This window comes from Salmo trutta, chromosome 5 (assembly GCF_901001165.1).
Source record: "Salmo trutta chromosome 5, fSalTru1.1, whole genome shotgun sequence".
NCBI classification, from domain to species: domain Eukaryota; kingdom Metazoa; phylum Chordata; class Actinopteri; order Salmoniformes; family Salmonidae; genus Salmo; species Salmo trutta.
This window is the reverse complement of record NC_042961.1, coordinates 26,958,521-26,978,991: the sequence shown is the minus strand read 5'-3', so window position 1 is coordinate 26,978,991 and position 20,471 is coordinate 26,958,521. Positions and strand designations below refer to the sequence as shown.

The following is a 20,471-nucleotide window of genomic DNA, read 5'->3' as shown; positions in this document are numbered from 1 at the left end:
AATACATTAGACCCTAATCTATGGGTTTCACATGACTGGGCAGGGGTGCAGCCATGGGTAGGCATAGGCCCAGCCAATCAGAATGAGTTTTTCCCCACAAAAGGGCTTTATTACAAACAAATACTCCTAAGTTTCATCAGCTGTCTGGGTGGCTGGTCTCAAATGATTCCGCAGATGAAGAAGCCGGATGTGGAGGTCCTGGGCTGGCATGGTTACACGTGGTCTGCACTTGTGAGGCTGGTTGGCTTATGGTAGAGAAATAAACATTCAATTCTCAGGCAACAGCTCTGGTGGACATTCCTGCAATCATAATGCCTAATGCATGTTGCCTCAACTTGAGACAGACAACACAATGCCACAGACGACAAAACTGCACATTTTAGTGGCCTTTTGTCCCCAGCGTAATGCTCAAGGAGAGGGATTACATTTAGGTCATTAGGGGTTTAGCACCATTTAGTATGTGTATGCAAGTTAAACCGTAGTTGTGCTTTTGCCACAAGCATCTACTAATGTGACATGTCAAATCACAAGTCTTCAAAAAGTTCGACCAACTTGCACCATTGTCCTTGACAACTCTTCTTCCAAGCGCTCCCTTTTCCATGCTGTTTGTGCATGTTCAGTGATCCATAATCTAGAACTGTCCCTCCGTGCGGCAGAACCCATCATATTACACATAGTAGGTGTCTGAGGAAAGGTACCACACCCAACCTGCTTCAACAGATAACATAATTGAGAAGTCCAGCATGATTCCCTTGCAGGTAAGGGGCTGATGCAGCAACTGATTATTACCTGGTGACATGCGTCCTTTGTCCACATTCGGATTGGGCCCACATTTTTTTCTACAGGTGTAGACAATTAAAAGACATTGTGATCTGATCTCCCTGAGCACCTCGAGGTAGTCGGGGATGCATTGTCTGGATAACTTACAAGTGTAGACAGATCTGTGACCACTGGTAACTGCAGAACGAAGTTGCCAATGTCTTTGCGATTGTTAAACAAGGGATGAAGATGCTTGAAACGAAAACCGACTGCATTAACGAGTACTGTACGCTACATAGGCCTATACATTTCAATTGAGTTGCTAATTGTCAGCTGTCAAATTTGTCCTTAAATTCGTTTCATGTGTTAGTGCACCAAGTATTAGAATAAGCGGACTTAATATTTGCAGACAAAAGGTGATAAGAGATCTCTCTAGGAGCTGATCCGTCATCAGTATTGGCAGTTAATTGTAAAGTAAAAAGGTAAGATTTGAATGAGGAAAGCTGATCCGACAGCAGCGATGCCTTTCGATCCTATCAGTAACAACACACGCTCCGACACACTTGCGAATGTTCTCTCTGCGTAGCGTTTTGGGCAACGCCTGTTGCATCTTCAGCCGTTGTAGGAACGATCCATCGTTATCGGATCACTGACAGACGGCACCATTGACTTACTACGTCAATGTAAATAAATAAATGGGATTTTGAAAGAAAGTCAAATAATTGACATACAGGGAGGGACCAGGAAATCTGGGAACATCTCACACATGACATTTTAATACAATGTGTTGACGCAACGACTAAAATGTGGGCACAATCAGAATGTGAACAATATCAGGACAAAAGACATGAGCACCGTGTATAAGCGGGGCTTCAGATGCCTCACACATTACCGTCATCCGTCGGACACTGATCGTTACAGCCTCTAGTAAAGTCTGTATTAAGGTTATGATGCAGATTATGACCTTTGGTGCCTTTTTGAGAGTAAAGGGAATCTGGATTCACAAAGTAGCAGATGTGCAGCAGTGACGTATCTGAAAGGTTTGGTAGTCAGTAGTTCATGTAAGTAATTACACTAGTTCGCCCATCACCTCAGACTAAAGCTCCAGTATTACTGACATGGTAGAGTCATCTTTACTTTCTCTTGCTTTTCAACCTCATGCTGCGCCTCAAATGGTCCCGATCAACCTTTCACTCAGAGCTAATCTCAGTGCCATCATTCCTAAATGCAAGGACACCCTCTACTGGCCATGTTCAAAGTTAGACCGTGTTCAACATAGGAATGCAGTCTATGGGGACAGTACTGTACGCACAAAACAGGACGCCCGGCTGAAAGCTCTAGAATTTATTAGAACTATCGGTTTAAACAAGGAGCAACAATTACAGAAATATTTACAGGTCTGCATTTTCTTAAAACTCGGACAAGTCCCCTTGTTTCAGGTTGGCCCCGCGGTGTAAGTCCCTGTGAGGCTGCTTCAGCGCAGCTCCATTTAGAGTGACATTTCACAAGGTTGGGGACGAGCAGCACCGGCCACGGCTTTTCCAATCCTGCGCCAGGCCAGCCAACTGATCCATACAGAGTTCTATGTGGGCGAGAAAGGTCAAGTGAATGTGCTTACACAGGACATGTGTGGGGAGACTAGCGCCACCTGGAGGGGTGGTATAAAACCCCCAAAACACCCCTTCTAGCCAGTAGTGACAGTGCAATCCAGTAACCAGCTATAAAGAGCCAGCACTCTGGTGTGCGTGCGCACGTGTGTTCCTATAAGACGGCTCCCCCTCTTCTTTCTTCCAGTCAAACATCTTGTTTTTTGGCTATACAGTCAATAGAACACTGGTAGTCCTCTAAAAGTGGGTGTGGGAGTGTTTTAAGACTTCAGTTTAGGAGGCGGGACCACCACAGGGCTGGAGTGGTCTCTGGGGCAGTCCCATCTTGCTGCTCCACTGTACAGGCAGTCTCAAGGAGAGACTAGATGACCCTGCTCCTCTGTTCCCCTGGGACAAAAGGGTACACAGGACTAAAGGTGGGAAGGCTGTCTAGTTAAGTGGGCTTTGGGGGTGGGAGAATACTGAGGGAGCCATGGGGATAACCAGAATCAGACTGGCAGATAGCACTGAACCCTGAATGGTTTAGCCCGGCTGGGTAAGAGAGGCTAGGAGGCTAGTGGAGCGAGTGCATGAAGCTGTCCAGGTTGTATTCGGTTTCGTACTGCTGCTGGTCCCACAGGTCCCCCAGGCCGTCCAGCACGTTCTTAATGGAGGCCTTCCCTCCAGAGGACGACGACTCGCCCTTATCATCCTTCCCATCCTAGAGAGAGACAGGTTAGAGAGATCGAAACACACACACACACACACACACACACACACACACAGGACAGGCTGGTTAAATAGATGTGTGTGAAAGAGTAGAATGACTAAGACAGGTGGGGGGGGGGGGGGAGACGATGCACGTGTATTAGTGCGTGTGTACCCAAGCGAGCGCTACTGACCTTGTCCAAGGTGAAGAGGTTGAGGAGCTGGTCGGTGCCCATACTCTGCAGACTGGCGTTCTCCTGGCTGATGACGGTGTTGGCGATGCTCATCTTGAACTTCTGCAGGCCCATGATCTTCTCCTCCAGGGTGCCACGCGTGATCAGACGATACACGTTCACCACGCGTTTCTGCAAGAGGTGACACACCGTTACGGAAATGTGTCACTACGTCGGGACTGCCAACCGGCCAAGCCTGTGTGCATATCTGAGACGAACAACGTTGCAGTTGAGACTGCACAGAATCAAGACGAGTGATTCTGAAGCCTCGGCTTACTCAAAATTGATCTACTCAAAACCATGTTTTTGCCCGTTTCACACCGTAAGGCCGAACCAACCCACACTGTGCTGGTCCGGATATTCTATTTGACAGTGTGTGCGCCGTCCATGCAGAGGCAGTAAAGTTTACCTGTCCTATCCTGTGGGCGCGGTCCATGGCCTGTAGGTCTCTCATAGGGTTCCAGTCGTGTTCCACAAACACCACCGTGTCAGCGCCGGTCAGGTTCAGACCCAGACCGCCCACGTGGGTGGTGAGCAGCAGCACGTCTATGGAGGGGTCGTTGTTGAACCTGAGAGCGAGCGTGACAGAGCACCGTAGAGAGACAGCGAGAGGAGGACAGTAGTGCCACTCAATTCAGATGAGGTTTGTGAGTGACACGTCAGCAAAGGCGGCAGGACTGTGCCTTAGTCTGGCGTAGCGGTCTAAAAGCTCCTGACTACACATACCCCCCCCGGCGACGTGGGTTCCAGCCTCAGCTCAGCCTAATGTCTGAGCCCAATAGCGGTCCCTCAAACTACTTCTAAGGGGTCCCGTCCTAAAAACAAATAACATGGAAGGAGATCGGAGCTCCCGATCACTACTGATGATAGTATTACAGGCTTGTTTGACACCAACGCCATTCATTTGTACTGTCACACATGGGACCCAAAGACTCCCTTCATGCTCCTCCCTTCTCACCTGGAGACGATGGAGTGGCGCAGGCCAGTTGGGACGCTGCCGTCCAGTCGCAGGTAGGTGACGGCGGGCAGCTGGGGCTTGAGCAGGTCGTGCTCCACGATGTCCAGCATGCTCTTCAGCTGACAGAAGATCAGCACTCTGTGCGGGGCCACCACCGCCTCTGTGCCCTCCGCTGAGCCGTTGCTGCCCAGACCACAGTCCAACAACAACTGGAATAGGAGAGGGGGGAGGGGGGGGGCTCAGTATAACAACTTACTCACTGGGGTGTTTTTATCTGTAGGGGTTGAGTAGTATGGAGTAGGAGGTATCTGCACCTCACTCCACTACTATCCCAATAACTGTTCCAGAATAGGATGGTATATTCTGGAACAGAGAATATTTGGGGGATAGGAATAGGATGGTACGTGAAGGCAGAGAGGGGAATAGGGGTGGTGTGTGGCTGAGATTGGGGTCAGCGTAAGGAATGGGGAATGAGTGGCACCTAGAGGTAGGGTATAGGGGTACAGCGGTACCTGTTTGAGAGCTGAGAGTTTGGGCGAGTGCTGGATGTCTCGGAGGCTGGAGTGTTGTGCTGCCAGCTGGTCTGTGATGCGCTTGTACTCCGGGTGCTGTGGCAGCAGTACCAGGCCTGGGTGGTTACACAGCTTCCGCAAGTACTGCAGAGCCTGGAGAGGGAAGAGGATGTAAATAAATACCAAGTATGGTGTATACGCACAAATTTAAAAGATATAATAATAATTTGGTGGGTGCTTCTATTGTGTCCTATTATACGCATGTGTGAAATGGAAATGTGCGCCGCCTGGCGCAGCAGTCTAAGGCAGTGTTTCCCAAACTCGGTCCTGGGGCCACCCCCGAGTGCACGTTTTGATTTTTGCCCTAGCACTACACAGCTGATTCCAATAAACCAACTCATCATCAAGCTTTGATTATTTGAATCAGCTGTGTAGTGCTAGGGCAAAAAACAAAATTGTGTGCCATAGGGTGGCGCCGTCCGGGTTAGGCGGGTCATGTTTCGGAGGACGCATGTCTCGACCGTCGCCTCTCCCGAGCCCGTTGAGGAGTTGCAGCGATGAGACAATTATGGAGGAAAATGGGGGGATTTTTTAAATAATGTTTTGCATATCCCCCCCTCCCCTCCAGAGACACCCTCGGAGAGTGGGGTCACGGCCGGATTCTGCCATTATCAACGGCGGCCCTGGAGAAATGACGGTTAAGTTCCTTGCTCAAGTGCACAGACAGATTTTTCACCTTGTCGGCTCTGGAATTCGAACTACCAACCTGTCGGTTACTGACCCAAAACTCTAAACGCTAGGCTACCTGCCACCTTCTACCATTTTCGATGCAGGTCACAAGTGGCAAAAAATGCCCCAGGCACTTTTTGTGTGTGTGTGTGTGTGTGTGTACCTGGAACACGTGGCCCGTGGCCTTCAACTTGGGATTCTCCTCTTCGTGGATGGAGGCTGTAGAGATGGTGTCCTCCACACTGACCTTGGCCCGGGACTTGGCAAAGTCCTCATACAGCTGAACCTGCAGACAGAGAGAGAGAGACGGCGTGTTAGAGGGGATCAGTTTGAGCAAGGTGAAGCGCAGAATTGCTCATCTTAAATCATATGAGTAGTTATTTGGGATTTTAGGCCATCACAACAGAGGTAAGCTACTGCTGTGCTCTTCATATGAAGAGGCCGTGTATATGACGTTATAACAGTGTTTCAGAGGTTTCATAGTGTACCTGTAAAGGGCTGAGGTTGCAGTAGTAGTCCTGGATGATCTTGGGGGGCAGGTCCTGCAGCACGTCCTTCTTCATTCTCCTCAAGAGGAAGGGCAGCACCTGGCGATGCAGCGCCTCCATGGCCAGCACCCCTAGAGTGGAGGAGCGGAACAGTCACCACAAGAAACAAAAACACACCACCGTCAGTGTCAGATTGTTTTGGAATTGTATTTTTTTTTGCCATGGGAAAAAACCAAGTGTCGCAACAGTATCGTCACAACCACAGTGCCAAATGAACGAGACCCAGCTTCCGTGCACTCATTGTTAGGCATTCACAACTGGTGATTACACCAACATCAAAACAGAGATGTTGGTGTAAGAGATCTTACCGGCCTCTTGCTCGCGTGACGAGCTCTTGGCGTCACGGCTGGCCAGGATGGGCTTGCCATAGCGGGCAGCAAACTGGCGCTCTGTGCCCAGGAAGCCGGGCATGAGGAAGTCAAAGAGCGACCACAGCTCCAGAACATTATTCTGAGAGGCGGTAGAGGGAGAGAAAGAGTCCGAAAGTGAGAGAGTTGTATAAGACTGAAATAAACGCTGAGACTTGGAAGTAGTCCGACTGCTTGGACTGAACTCCTCTATAAAGGCTACAGCGGCAGACTGGCCAATAGGCATTCACTGAATCTAACGTACATCACCATTAATGTCACATAGGCTTGGCATAATGTCCTCATTTCATCCACTAACACACCCATCAATATAAAGACAATACGGCCAACCGCCCCACAGAGTGGAGGAAGGAATCATTAGGCCAGTATAGAGAAATGATTAGGCAACATTGATCTGATGCAGTGAGCACAGAACACTAAGAAGCTCAAGAGGATCATGGTCTTACAATAAAGTTTAGTAAAAAAAAAAGGTGCTAAAAACCAAAAACAAACACACTGCAACAGATTCATTTCCACTACAGACGCCTTTGCTCATTCTTTACTGACTTTAAAAAAAAGCTCCCGAGTGGCGCAGCGGTCTAAGGCACTGCATCTCAGTGCATGAGGCGTCACTACAGCCCCTGGTTCGAATCCAGGCTGTATCACATTCGGCCGTGATTGGGAGTCCCATAGGGTGGAGCACAATTGGCCCAGCGTTGTCTGGGTTTGGCCGGGGTAGGCCGTCATTGTAATTAAGAATTGGTTCTTAACGGACTTGCCTACGTAAATAAAGGTTAAATGAAAAAATATATATAATAAAACGGCTGAAGTTTATGCGCCCACCTGGATGGGCGTTCCTGATAGGATGACTCGGAAGTTGGCCGCCAACTGCTTAATGGCCTTAGAGAGCTTGGTCTTCCCGTTCTTGATCACATGGCCCTCGTCGAGGATACAGTAATTGAATTTTATATTCCTGAAAATTAAAAATGGCATATATTATTTATAAAACTGACAGCCACCATTCCAAAGATATTTAATAAAAAAAAATAATAATAAATCACCTAAAAAAGTCAATGTCGTTTCGTACAACATCGTAGGAGGCTACTACTAAGTTGTGCTTTTTCACTTGATGCTGTAACCTGCAATAGAAAAAAACTATTATTTTAACCTCGTAATAATTTAAACAAATGATGATGCCGTGTTCTCCTATGCAATCTCTGTGGTGGAATCGTGTGTGTGTTTGGGTGGGTGAGGGTCGGTCTAGGGGTCTTACCGTGCTCGCTCGGTGGGGGGTCCTGTGTAGTGCAGGGGGTTCAGGTACTCGTCGGTGCAGAACTTGCCCACCTCGTCCACCCAGTGACCCGTCAGGGTAGGGGGGCACACCACCAGAGAGGGCAGGGGGGTGCAGTCTGCCGCCTTGGTCTTGGCATACTCCTGTGCCCTGCACACAATTAATAGAACTCTTAACAACAGAGGAACCTCCAATGTGCTGACGGTGTATAGTTTAAAGTCAAACAGTGGACACGTTCCAGGACGACTACATTGCAGTTGCCAGCCAGATTTCACAACGCCTGGATAGGTATTTAATCCAATCAAGCTTTATTTATATAGCACATTTCGGGCATGGATGCAACGATGTGTTTCACAAAAAAACAATTAAGAAAAACAACTATTTACTACACACAAAAACAGATAGAAGAATCTTAATTTGTTCTAAAACTCACAGGCAGCCAGTACCCGTGCTGCAGCAGTCTGTATGTTTTGCCCTTGGGTTGACCAGACAGGAGAGCATTACAGTAGTCAAGCCTGCTTGTAATAAAAGCATGGATGGGTCTCTGTATCAGCCTAAAAGAGAAACAACCGCATCTTGGTAATGTTCCGCAGGTGCTAAAAATCTATTTTGGACACACACACACACAAATGTGTGATTGGAGTTCAAAATCTAAAATTACACCTAGGTTTTTTTTTTACCTTAACTGCCTGTGAATTAAAATGTGCAGCCAGATTCTCTCTCTATGCTGTGGCTCCAACAATAAGTGCCTCGGTCTTGTCCGGATTTAGCTGGAGAAAGATGTGAGCCATCCAAGTATTTAAAATCACCAATGGTCTCATTTCTGTGGAGCTAAAATCCTCTGGTGACACAGAAATGTAAAGTTGTGTATCGTCTGAGTAGCAGTGGAAATCAATGCTGTGCTTGCCAAGGGGTAACATACAGTGCATTCGGAAAGTATTCAGACCCCTTGACTTTCACATTTTGTTACGTTAGTCTTATAAAAAAAAAACAGGTTAAGAAATGTTTGCAAATGTACATAAGTATTCAGACCCTTTGCTATGAGACTTGAAATTAAGCTCAGGTGCATCCTGTTTCTATTGATCATCCTTGAGATGTTTCTACAACTTGATTGGAGTCCACCTGTGGTAAATTCAATTGATTGGACATGATTTGGAAAGGCACAAACCTGTCTATATAAAGGTCCCACAGTTAATAGTGCATGTCAGAGCAAAAACCAAGCCATGAGGTCAAAGGAATTGTCCGTAGAGGTTCGAGACAGTATTGTGTTGAGGCACAGATCTGGGGAAGGGTACGAAAAACTTTCTGCAGCACTGAAGGTCCCCAAGAACACAGTAGCCTCCATCATTCTTAAATGGAAGAAGTTTTGAACCACCAAGACTCTTCCTAGAGCTGGTCGCCCAGCCAAACTGAGCAATCGGGGGAGAAGGACCTTGGTCAGGGAAGTGACCAAGAACCCGATGGTCACTGACAGAGCTCCAGACTTCCTCTGTGGAGATGGGAGAACCTTCCAGGAGGAGAAACCTCTCTGCAGCACTCCACCAAATCTGATTTTTATGGTAGAGATGGAAGCCACTCCTCAGTAAAAGGCACATGACAGCCCGCTTGGAGTTTGCCAAAAGGCACAGACTCTCAGACCATGAGAAACAAGATTCTCTGGTCTGATGAAACCAAGATTGAACTCTTTGGCCTGAATGCCAAGCGTCACGTCTGAAGGAAACCTGCCACCATCCCTACGGTGAAGCATGGTGGTGGCAGCATCATGCTGTAGGGATGTTTTTCAGCAGCAGGGACTGGGAGACTAGTCAGGATCGAGGGAAAGATGAACGGAGCAAAGTACAGAGAGATCCTTGATGAAAACCTGCTCCAGAGCACTCAGACTGGTTCACCTTCCAACAGGACAACAACCCTAAGCACACAGCTAAGACAATGCAGGTGTAGTTCGGGACAAGTCTCGGAATGTCCTTGAGTGGCCCAGCCAGAACCCGATCGAACATCTCTGGAGGGACCGGAAAATAGCTGTGCAACAACGCTCCCCATCCAACCTAACAGAGCTTGAGAGGATCTGCAGAGAAGAATGGGAGAAACTCCCTAAATACAGCTGGCAAGCTTGTAGAGCCATAACCAAAGTCTCGAGGTGGTCATCGCTGCCAAAGGTGCTTCAACAAAGTACTGAGTAAAGGGTCTGAATACTTATGTAAACGTGATATTTCAGTTTATTTTTCATAAATGTGTAAAAATGTATAAAAAACTGTTTTTGCTTTGTCATTATGGGGTATTATGTGTAGATTGAGACAAAAAAACCCCATCAATTTTAGAATAAGTCTGTAACCTAACAAAATGTAAAAAAGGTTAAGGATCTGAATACTTTCCGAATGCACTGTATATCAAACCTTGCATCAGGTCTTGTTTGACCGATACCCAGCCTAATGATTGGGATCTTATCTCTGAAATGTATCACATTTAATATGTGAAGGATTTATCAGGCCATCAATGGCAGAGAAGGACACTCGAATGATTCTGATTATTAGTGATCATGTCAGAAAAATTAACCCGTCTTGCATTTCCAATTGCCTTGGTATATATGCCAAGACGCGCACTCAGAATATCATAATTGACCAGCAACTGACTTTCTCCACTTCCGCTCTGCCTTTCTGCAATTTCTTATTAATTGATTTGTTTCCCGACTCATCCAATTGGCTCTGTTTGGATGTGGCCTTTTTTTTAACCTTACAGGAGCTATGGCGTCAATGGTTGCCCTTAGTTTGCTATTAAAGTTAACTAAATCATCACAAGAGGAAGGCAGAATAGGTGATGGTGTGTTGTTCATACACTCAAAATCTGTAGCAACTTCAGAGGTAAGATAGTGTTTCTTAATAAGGTGTTCAGTATTACCCTGTGCAACGGGGAACAAGGTAGTAAAAAAAACACAGTGGAGATCAGATAAACCAACATCAACAAGAGGATGTGAAAGCCCCTTGGTAATAACCAGGTTCAGAGCATGGCTGCAGTTATGGGTGGAGTTATGGGTGGGTCCAGTGGGTGGGTTATGGGTGAGTTATGGGTGGGTCCAGTGGCTGGGTTATGGGTGAGTTATGGGTGGGTCCAGTGGGTGGGTTATAGGTGAGTTATGGGTGGGTCCAGTGACATGTTGGATGAAGTCCATAGAGCTCAAAAGATTCATAAATTCAATTGCCTTGGCGTCAATCCCTGTCAACATGAATATAAAAATAAAAAAAATCGCCCAACAATGATTTTATCATAGTTCAAGGACAATAGTTCAAAGAAGTCAGAAAATAAAATGGGGCAGTACTTTGATGGCCAATGCAGGGTTATAACCAGCACTGGTGGCTGACATTTAAACAGTAACTCATGATGCATGATGCTCAAAATACTTACAAAAGTCACCAAACGAAATATCCTTACAGCTGAAGGGGGGGGGGCTTCAATAAGAGTAGAACTACAATCTGAAGACAGCCATGTTTCAGTGAGAAACATGCAATCAATTTTGCGCTCCGTAATGAGGTCATTCACAAGAAAGGTTTTAACTAGTGATTGCTCTAACATTTAAAAGCTCCATTTCAATGAGTGTGGGTCACTCGAGGTAACCAATGGAAAAAAACGACCAAATGATTAACGTTACAACCAGGTTTTCTGAAAGTCTCCAATTTATCAGAATGGTAGACGACAGTTTGTATAAACTCACTAGAAGGCAGAGTTGGAGGAACATAAATTAGGTTACAATAACCATAGTGCCATTTCCACGGGAGTTGATATGGCTTCCAAGTCCTCCGTTGCTTATTCTGACAGGGAGGACTGGAGCACTACCAGACCCTGTCCGTCAGTCTGACAGGGAGGACTGGAGCACTACCAGACCCTGTCCGTCAGTCTGACAGGGAGGACTGGAGCACTACCAGACCCTGTCCGTCAGTCTGACAGGGAGGACTGGAGCACTACCAGACCCTGTCCGTCAGTCTCTAAAACGGTTTGCCATTGTCCTGGAAATATTCCTATAACCCTTGCAGTTAGGGTGAAATCCAGTCGCCTAAAGCGAAGGTCGTTAAAACCTATGTCAATAATGGAGTAGTTGGCCAGAATTGTTTGGCAGGAGGGAGGTGATGTCATGGAAACAGGCTCCTGTGTGACAGTGGTCTTTAGGTCGGTCTACAGACTGTAGGCAAGCCAAAATCTCTCACCATCGAGCTGCCCACAATGATGGTGGTTGTGATGGAATCTGATGGTTATTTAAGGAAGAGGGGGAGCAGGATGGGACTGCCTCAGGCAGGGGGGATGGAGGCTTCGAGCCAGGCTAGCCTGATTCTTCTCACCAGCAACAGTGGATGGCGTCAGGAAAACCCCAGGAAGGTGGCGGCAGGCCCGAGACCCTTCTGTCTTCAGTCAGCGACCTGCTGAACTGTGGTGGCCATGTGGGAGGGTGCCACTGGCTGTTGGTATATTCCCAGGATCCGTGTTGACTCCCGGGCTGGTAGGTCTGTATCAAGCAGGGGAAAGCTGTTTGATAGCTGAATCGGACATATGAAGGATGGCCAGACTGCCTCCCCCGATCTTCGACGCCTTTGCGAGATCCAGTCGCCAATGGGCCGCAGAGTTGACCTTAATATCTAGCCGTTGGATTGGGACAGATCAACGCCGCCCGACTCAGACAGCTTTGCTATAGGAGGCATTTAAAAACAGATTCGGTTTGCCTGGGCTACAGTAAGAAAATAGGTCATCCGTTTCTCATAGCCGAAGGATCTCTTCCCTTAAGCTGCTTGGTGGTGGTGCATATAGGGCAGACCAATCCCTGTCCATTTGACAGCTCCACAATCTTGTGATTGTGTGGAAATCAAAACACCTAAAGCATTTGTGCCCAGCCGTGGGGGAAAAAAATTGGTGGGCTTGCACTGCTAGCGTTAGCCTACTCTGTTTTCATGGCGGGTAGCAGCTAACTGCTACTTAAGAGGATTCCGGGACCCAAACCTGCAGTCCCAGCCGTATTGCTTTAAATCTTTTTAATGTATTTTTATCTTATTAACACTTTGTTCTAGCTAGCTATTTGTGTAGGTAGCTATCAAGTAAACACAATGAATTCAATAAAACTTGAAAAAATATTTGATGAAAACTATTTAATAAAAAATAAACCAAGTGTAGACAGTACACTGTTCTGATGACGTCTGGTAACCACATATGATATAGCAATCTGATGCCCGACTGCACAGTCGATGACATGGCATGCAACCGTTGATTGATGCATGCAGTGCAACTGCAATATAGTCGGCCTGGAACACGACCGGTTTGTTTAGTCATGCAGTTAAGTACCTGAGGTAGTGGTCCCCAGCAAGGATGCAGATGGACTGCAGGGTCTTGCCCAGGCCCATGTCGTCACACAGGATACCATGCAGCTTGTACTTATTCAGGAAGGACAGCCAGTTCACTCCGTCCTGGAAAGATCAAAGTTATTGAAACGGTCCATCAAATGAGTCATTTTAATAACCTTGTCAAACACATTCTGCATACTAGCTATGGCAGGGGGGGACAATGATGTGACTCAATGAGCTGTTGCACTGCATTTTATGCCACACCTTGTGAAGTGATGAGTGAAAGAATTCATACAAACATTGTCGCTGTGCTGATATTTTGCGTATGACTACATCACAGGCAGAATCACTGATCTACAAATCACTTTTCCATTAGAGAGATGGATGTTGGGCACAAAGCCCATCCATTCCACCGCTTTAAAATGTGTGTTCTGTCCAAAAGCCATTTGTCAGCAGCAGCTGCCCTCCCAGCTACATTTAAAGCAAACCCTATTTGTAGAGGCTGGCAGAAAATAATGAGACGGAAGATAAAGTGGAAAGTGCTGAATTGCTTGCAGAGTTATTTAACTAGTTAGAGACAAGGCCATCCCTCATCTTTTAGTCTTGGAGCATATCTGAGGAGTAGTGGATATCACACACACACACACACACACACACACACACACACACACACACACACACACACACACCCTGTTCCTTGAGAGCAACCGTTCTGTAGATTTTCACTCCAACCCTAATCTACCGCAGCTGAATGCTTCTTGATTAGAGTTGAATCAAGAGTTATTCAGCCATGGCATTGTAAACATTCTTGTTTGATGAGTTAGCTGCTAGCTAACGTTAGCATAACTAGCTAGCTACTTCTGTGCAAATTACGTTTTTTTAGCTGTTATCTAAAGAAATGCCCTTGGAATGCGTTTATGGTTGAACTTTCTGTCAATTCTCCTTCGAAACTGCATGCATAATGGATGTTTAAGCACCACAAGAGACAGCAGCAAGCAGTTGTTGTAGAGTAGTCAGACCGAGAGCACACTACGGTTGTCACTAATTACCACAGCCACAGTCAAAATTGGCTATACCATAAAAATGTATGAAAACAAAAATGTGCTTTTTGGTCTTAATTTAAGGTTAGGCATAAGGTTAGCAGTGTGGTTAAGGTTAAAATCAGATTTAATAGCCACCAAAAAATATAACTAAACCAAGATACACCAGAGCCTGTCGTTTCCAATTGGAACAAACAAATCATAGTGGGCAGAACAAGCAAGGAGGTGGGCAGAGCCAAGCACGAGCTAGCGAGATCCTATTATCTAGCATGCATCTGCATATTTCCGTTGGGGAACACCTCTGAAGTGCGCAATAACTCAATTCGCCTTTGCACTTCTAAACAACGTGATTTTTTGAAAAGGGCAAAGTCTACAAAAAAAAAATCTAAAAAAACCCCCCAAAAAACAGTCCACTCCGTTCATAAACAGATTCTAGTTTTGGGAACAGAAAACTATTGAACTATTAAAACTATCATCAATTGAAATGTTTCATTGATGAGACAATGTGCAGAACGTCGGCCAAAATCAATCTCCTCCAACTGCCGGCCAGTGGGCTTCCTCTCACCACCATATATTTGGTAGTGAGTGGAAACGCCAAGTGGATGCTTCACATTTATACATCCGCCGAATGATCTGTCTCATTGTTCCATCTGTGGATTAGCCATAATTATTACTTTGTGCTTGTGGTAACTACTGACAACCGCACAGCAGAGCGCAGCATTGTGCTTCAAATTTCGAAGGTTAACTGTGATTAACGCGTTAACTTTGACAGCCCTTACAATAATAATCCATTTGACTTTGTTGTATGGTAAATCTATTGATAAACTGGGTAAATCAAGATGCATTGAGCTACTGAGCTTGTTTTGGCAAATGTCAGTGTTTGAGTGTTTGTCATCTGTAACATATGGAATTGTTTTAAGATGTTCATACCATGGATCATTTAGCTATTGATTTTGAATTTTAGGACCCCTTTCGGTATAAAAAAAAAATGGTGATAAAATATTGAATTTGGCCTACAACTATAGCCCATAGAAACACATAGAATAACACATTCCTAAAACGGCAAAGACAGTAAAAAAAATTACACATAAGGAATACGATTTAAGTGTCTGTCCTATACCTAGGTGATATAAGAAAGCTCAGGAAATGTGTGTTTTTTGGACATATTTAACCCCTTATTTTTGTTGGCACAAAACTACCTTCATTTGTTTGTATGGGTTACCTTCAGACGAGTCCTGTGAAACTTGTGGGGGTCATAGAGCAAAACAGAGAACCCCATCATGTTCGTGAGAGTCTTCCCTTTCCATAGAGTCAAACCGTTCGGACGCTACAGACGTTTGTGAGAATACCGATTTTCAGGATGTCTGACACACACCGCTGTAGCTCTGCCACCTTCCACCGCAGTTGCTGAAGGCCAACATCCCTAGCTCAAATATACATCTAGCTTAAAATTGATGGATTTTGATTGGGATTTTTATTATAATATTACTTAGATTGACGCACAGCTGTGTCAATAGACTCAAGGATATATATATATATATATATATATATATATATATATATATATATATATATATATATATATATATACACAAATGTTATATTTTTTTTTTAATCGGCCTATAGGTGCATTTGCATAATTTTGTGTGATTAAATTGGTGTCAGAATATAACAAATCCCGTCAGTCAAACACGAACAGTGTTGGATCCGACCGAAATTATTATTTTGACAAAAATAGTAAAGTACAGTAAGTTTAGAGTTAGAAGGTAGCTTGAGCTGTGAGCAAGCCAGAGCGGAGACTTGCTGCTAGGCAACAAGCCAGAGCGGAGACTTGCTGCTAGGCAACAAGCCAGAGCGGAGACTTGCTGCTAGGCAACAAGCCAGAGCGGAGACTTGCTGCTAGGCAACAAGCCAGAGCGGAGACATGCTGCTAGGCAACAAGCCAGAGCGGAGACTTGCTGCTAGGCAACTCAGACGCAGGCTGAAGAAGCGGAGCAGAGACAGAAAGGAGGAGCATGCAACAGCTAACAGCTAAGCTAGCAACCCAAAACGTATCAGCATTTCTCTATTGGTTTTCATATCCACCTTCTTTCGTTGTCCAGAAGCCAAAGGCAAAATCCTAGTCATATTAACCCATCCTAGTTGTTGCATATTTAGATGTCCCCTCTTTCTAAGTCAACGGAGATGTTTTTCTTAAACCACTCCATCAGGTGCATCTTTTAGAACAATGTTTTCCAGCAAATTGTATGCCGTACATGGTCTGCTTTATTACAGTAGTTATAATATGAGACGATTGGCTCGCTATTGTCGCATGTTTTTAAAGCTTTTAATGACAAATTTCCATTCCTTGTACCCATGCTAGGGGTGTCAGGTCACGTGACAATCTTGACCGAGGATTCTGCTGTTTGACTCGGGTGCGCACTTTCTAAACCATAAAAATGTTGGCACATTCCTTAACATGTTGTGAATAATGTGTAAATGTCAATTTTGTCTGATAAACCGCTCATGAGCATGTCTCTGATATCGGGGAGCGCACAATCAGTGGGGCCAGAGCGGCTTTACGCGTCTTCCGACAACTTTTCGCTGGAAGTGAGAAAGCTAAAAAAAAACCTGAGTGAGAAGTTAAGTAAGCTTTTATCTACACTGTTCAACCATACACATCTGACGAAACGCCCCAAAAAATGTTATATATATATCACTAAACAAATCAAATTCTTGGGAACATTTTGCTATGCTGCTGTCAAGATTTCATGCAATCTTACAATCTCACCTTTGCTAGAGTAGCTATCAGGAAGGTTAGCCGCCACCGCAGACGGTTTTAGAGCAGGTGGGCACAAGAAAAATAAGAGAATGTTGTGTCAAATTACATAAGTGTCTGTTAGAAGCACACTAAAACCCTAAAGTATTACCTCTGGTTAGTACTGTAGCATATGTGTGTGACTAATTGTATTAGTAGGCCAAAATAAATAACTTAAGTGGAAAAAGCCTAATTGGTCAATGATTTATTGCGTACAACAGGAAATGTATACAGTACAGGTGCATACCGTAGAACTTCAATTAATAGCCCAGGCTTTTATTTGCTTCAATCACTGGACACAACAGGCACTTCGATACAGACTTCTATTTCCTTAATGCACAAAGCTTTGTTCATTTGCATAGTTCATTGTTTATTTCTAGCTTTTTAATCAATTCCTTAATTTCCTGCACTAATGTGTTATCATTTACACCCTTTTTTTTTATTAAGACAAACTTCCTTGACAGAATTATTATCCTCTGACTGTGCATTTTTCGGCAGTTCTTACTTTCACCACTAGATGGTGATCGGCCAATTTCTTGGGGTCTGTACTCACGAAGTAGAATTTTTGTGCTTGCCAGTTAGCCATCATCCAATAGCTAGCAGTTACTTACTGGCGATAAAAACAGCTGATTGCCATAATTCAGTAATGACTTGGAAAGGTTATATAATGTGACACATCAAACATTAAACCTCGTAAACAAGTCACGGTAACCTCGTAAACAATACATTTTTTACAGGGCGTTTATTTGAAACATTTATATAAGCATTTATATTGCTGAAATGTGTGCCATTGCCCGGCTACTAAAAATAGGACAAGTGGCTATATGAGACTCAGTGTTTAATTGAAGTTTTACGGTATGTATACATATTTAATTCTATTTCATTTTAACATGCTCATATTATTGTATAACCCTTGAAAATGTCATGTTGATAGGACTTTCCTATCTTGAGATATTTGAGTTTGTTTATTAATCCGAGTCCACTTGTGTCATTATGGAAAAGGCTCTGCCATCGACCGGTGCATTATCTCCTGTGACCTTTTGACACAGAATTCGTACACACAAATTGTAATATCTCAGCAATGGTAAGGCCTACAGACATGAAACAAAGTGCACTGTGCTTCAGAGTTGTATCATGTGGTATGCTTAGATCACCAATGTTATTTTACACCCTACCCATGCATAGTACTTTCCTTCAACTAATTTTACTGTTTGGATGAATTTAACTGTTTGTTAACCGATTAATGGGGGGTTGGTTAGTCGGCTGCAAAAATGACTGATATTTCCATCCCTACTTTAGCTGTAAACTAGCTAGCAAAGTTAACATTCAGCATTCACAGAAAGCTATCTTGCTAGCTAACTAGCAAGCTATCAGTCTTTGTGCCGTAGTCTGTATGGACATTGTTTTGCCGAACAGGAAATTAATTTAGGGTTCAACATTTTTGCATTAGTCAAGTGTGATAAATGATGTGCAGCATGAGTGGGTAGCACGATGCAGCCTATAGGTTCCTTGAGGAAAGGTAGCTTGCAGCAGCTTGACACAATAGGTACAGTGCGCTCACGCTATAAAGGAGATCTCGGCTGCACCTATAGTCAAGGGCTGTTAGCCGATAGGTTATGAAAATGGCTAATATTGGCCCGACCAATTGTTGGTAGAATTCTAACACCCACAAAATGCAAATGCGCACATAAACACACACATAAAAAAAAAAGGCCATGTAAACACACACCTGCTGATACTTGCGGAGCTCAGCCTTGATGGGCACAGGGATCTTGTAGTTCTCCAACTTCCTGCTGTCCAGCAGCTGTTCCATGAAGTGACGCTCTCTGGCCTTCTGGCGAATCAGATCATCCGACATGGTGGGAGGATCCGGGATACCCGCCTAAGTTAAAAAATAATAATAAAAAGGCAGACTCAAAACCCTTTTCACACCACTAACATGAACCAAACCCAGCTGTACTTTGCTGACCTGGTTTCACATCCACCACAGTTGCTAGAACCTTGCTGGAAATAATGAAAACATTTAATATCTGAGCGCATTACAATTGGGGTCAGCATGATAGCGTGAAAAGGGTGCAAGATATCCAAACAAACATTACCAGGTGCAAAAGCCAAGCCTCCAACATTTTTTATATGGGTGTCAACTGTGTCTCCGTATGGGAGGTCATTCGGCTGATATTGAGCTCTTCCGATTCTGCAGTGCACCTGATTCATTATTCCCACTTAATCTCTCTGATTGAAGTGAACCAATGAACTGACAACACTTAACCGCTGACAGATGTCAATGTCGCCATGAAATAAAAATGCCCCACTTCATTAGAGCACACACACATCCTCCAAATGACAATCACATAAAATATTAATCATAGGAAAATAGTGAGATACTGCCCTCTACTGGGCAAAAGGCAAATAACCATATTGCACAGTAGGAAGAAACACCGCAGATAGCTTGTATATGGCAGATCTAGAGTGTTTGAAATTGACTACACTGCAGTCGGACAGCGTAGAATCACAGATCTACAAATGACCTAGCATCCCAAAAAAAGTCTAAATAACTACTCCCAAATAACTACTTGCTCAAACAAACCTTAAAACATACTGCCTGTGCTGTATTGTTCGGTGTGTGTGTTTACCTCCAGTGGTAGCAGGCGGATGAGGGTGGCGAAGCACTGCGTGGCCATGAAACGGACGCTGTCACTGGGGTCACTCATGCGGCCCAGCACCGGCACCACCAGCAGCACAATGTACGGCACGATGTCCACATCCAACTGCTCCATCACACCTGAGGGGCCAAGGGGTCAAGGACAACCAACCACAAGACACCCACTCCCCTAATTTCTTTAGTACACCCATTCTTTCAGTTACGTCAGGTCTTGTGGGGTTTTGGGTTCAATTCATGCTGGGGTCACATATACCAAAACAATTATGCACGCACTCAATATACTGTTGGATAAAAGAGTCTGCCACATGGCATGTCATTTTTCTATCTTATATAAAAACCATTGGTTGGTTGCCCATACACTGGAACTGTGTATGGGCAACTGACACGTAATGAAGACTGACACGTAATGAAGGATACAGGCCATGGCCTCGATGGCCCCCTCCTGCTTAGTGCCATCCTCAATGCAGCCCAGCCAGGGCAGCACACGTTCCAGGAACAGGTGCATGGTCTCCATGGTAGCGATCTTACTGAGCACACCAACGCATCGCGCCGCCATGTGACGCACGGCCGTGTACGGGTGCTGCAGACAGGTGAACAGGTGGGGCAGGTGCTCCAACAACTGAAACACAGAGGGGAAGAACTTCAGACAGACAAAGTAAAGGCGGTATTTTGAGACATTACGCTCCAAAATCAAAGTTCGTCTGATGTTTTCATGTCAAAGTCCTCTGTTGAGATAAACACACGTCCCAGAACGCAAGGTGGTGTTTTGGATTGTGGCAAGTGATGTACATGCCACAATTCAAAACACCACCACGCAATTTCCAGATACCGGTGCTCACCTTCACCATTAATTTTGGCTTGAGGCATACAGTGCCTTTGGAAAGTATTCAGTCCCCTTGACTTTTCCCCATTTTGTTACATTACAGCATTATTCTAAAATGGATTTAAACCCCCCAAAAAATCCTCAGTAATCTACACACAAT

General features: G+C 44.9%; 1 protein-coding gene across 2 annotated transcripts in view; it reads right to left on the bottom strand.

Annotated features, from left to right (window-relative positions):
- Positions 1–2,088: 2,088 nt before the first annotated feature.
- The window catches only part of LOC115193967 (TATA-binding protein-associated factor 172), a 74,024-nt gene continuing 55,641 nt past the window's right edge, over positions 2,089–20,471 (bottom strand). Inside the window, exons 25-39 of one of the 2 annotated variants that reach the window (XM_029753140.1) lie at positions 19,906–20,107; positions 19,460–19,608; positions 18,556–18,708; positions 12,991–13,112; positions 7,654–7,821; positions 7,442–7,519; positions 7,224–7,353; positions 6,342–6,483; positions 5,974–6,104; positions 5,649–5,771; positions 4,757–4,909; positions 4,245–4,453; positions 3,696–3,855; positions 3,248–3,418; positions 2,089–3,066 (exon numbers count right to left, since the gene is read on the bottom strand). In XM_029753140.1, coding sequence (XP_029609000.1) covers positions 2,920–3,066; positions 3,248–3,418; positions 3,696–3,855; positions 4,245–4,453; positions 4,757–4,909; positions 5,649–5,771; positions 5,974–6,104; positions 6,342–6,483; positions 7,224–7,353; positions 7,442–7,519; positions 7,654–7,821; positions 12,991–13,112; positions 18,556–18,708; positions 19,460–19,608; positions 19,906–20,107 — 2,238 coding nt within the window. In that variant the 3' untranslated portion in view covers positions 2,089–2,919. Of the gene's footprint in view, positions 3,067–3,247; positions 3,419–3,695; positions 3,856–4,244; positions 4,454–4,756; positions 4,910–5,648; positions 5,772–5,973; positions 6,105–6,341; positions 6,484–7,223; positions 7,354–7,441; positions 7,520–7,653; positions 7,822–12,990; positions 13,113–18,555; positions 18,709–19,459; positions 19,609–19,905; positions 20,108–20,471 lie in introns of those variants that run through there. The other variant, XM_029753141.1, reaches the window with a different exon arrangement.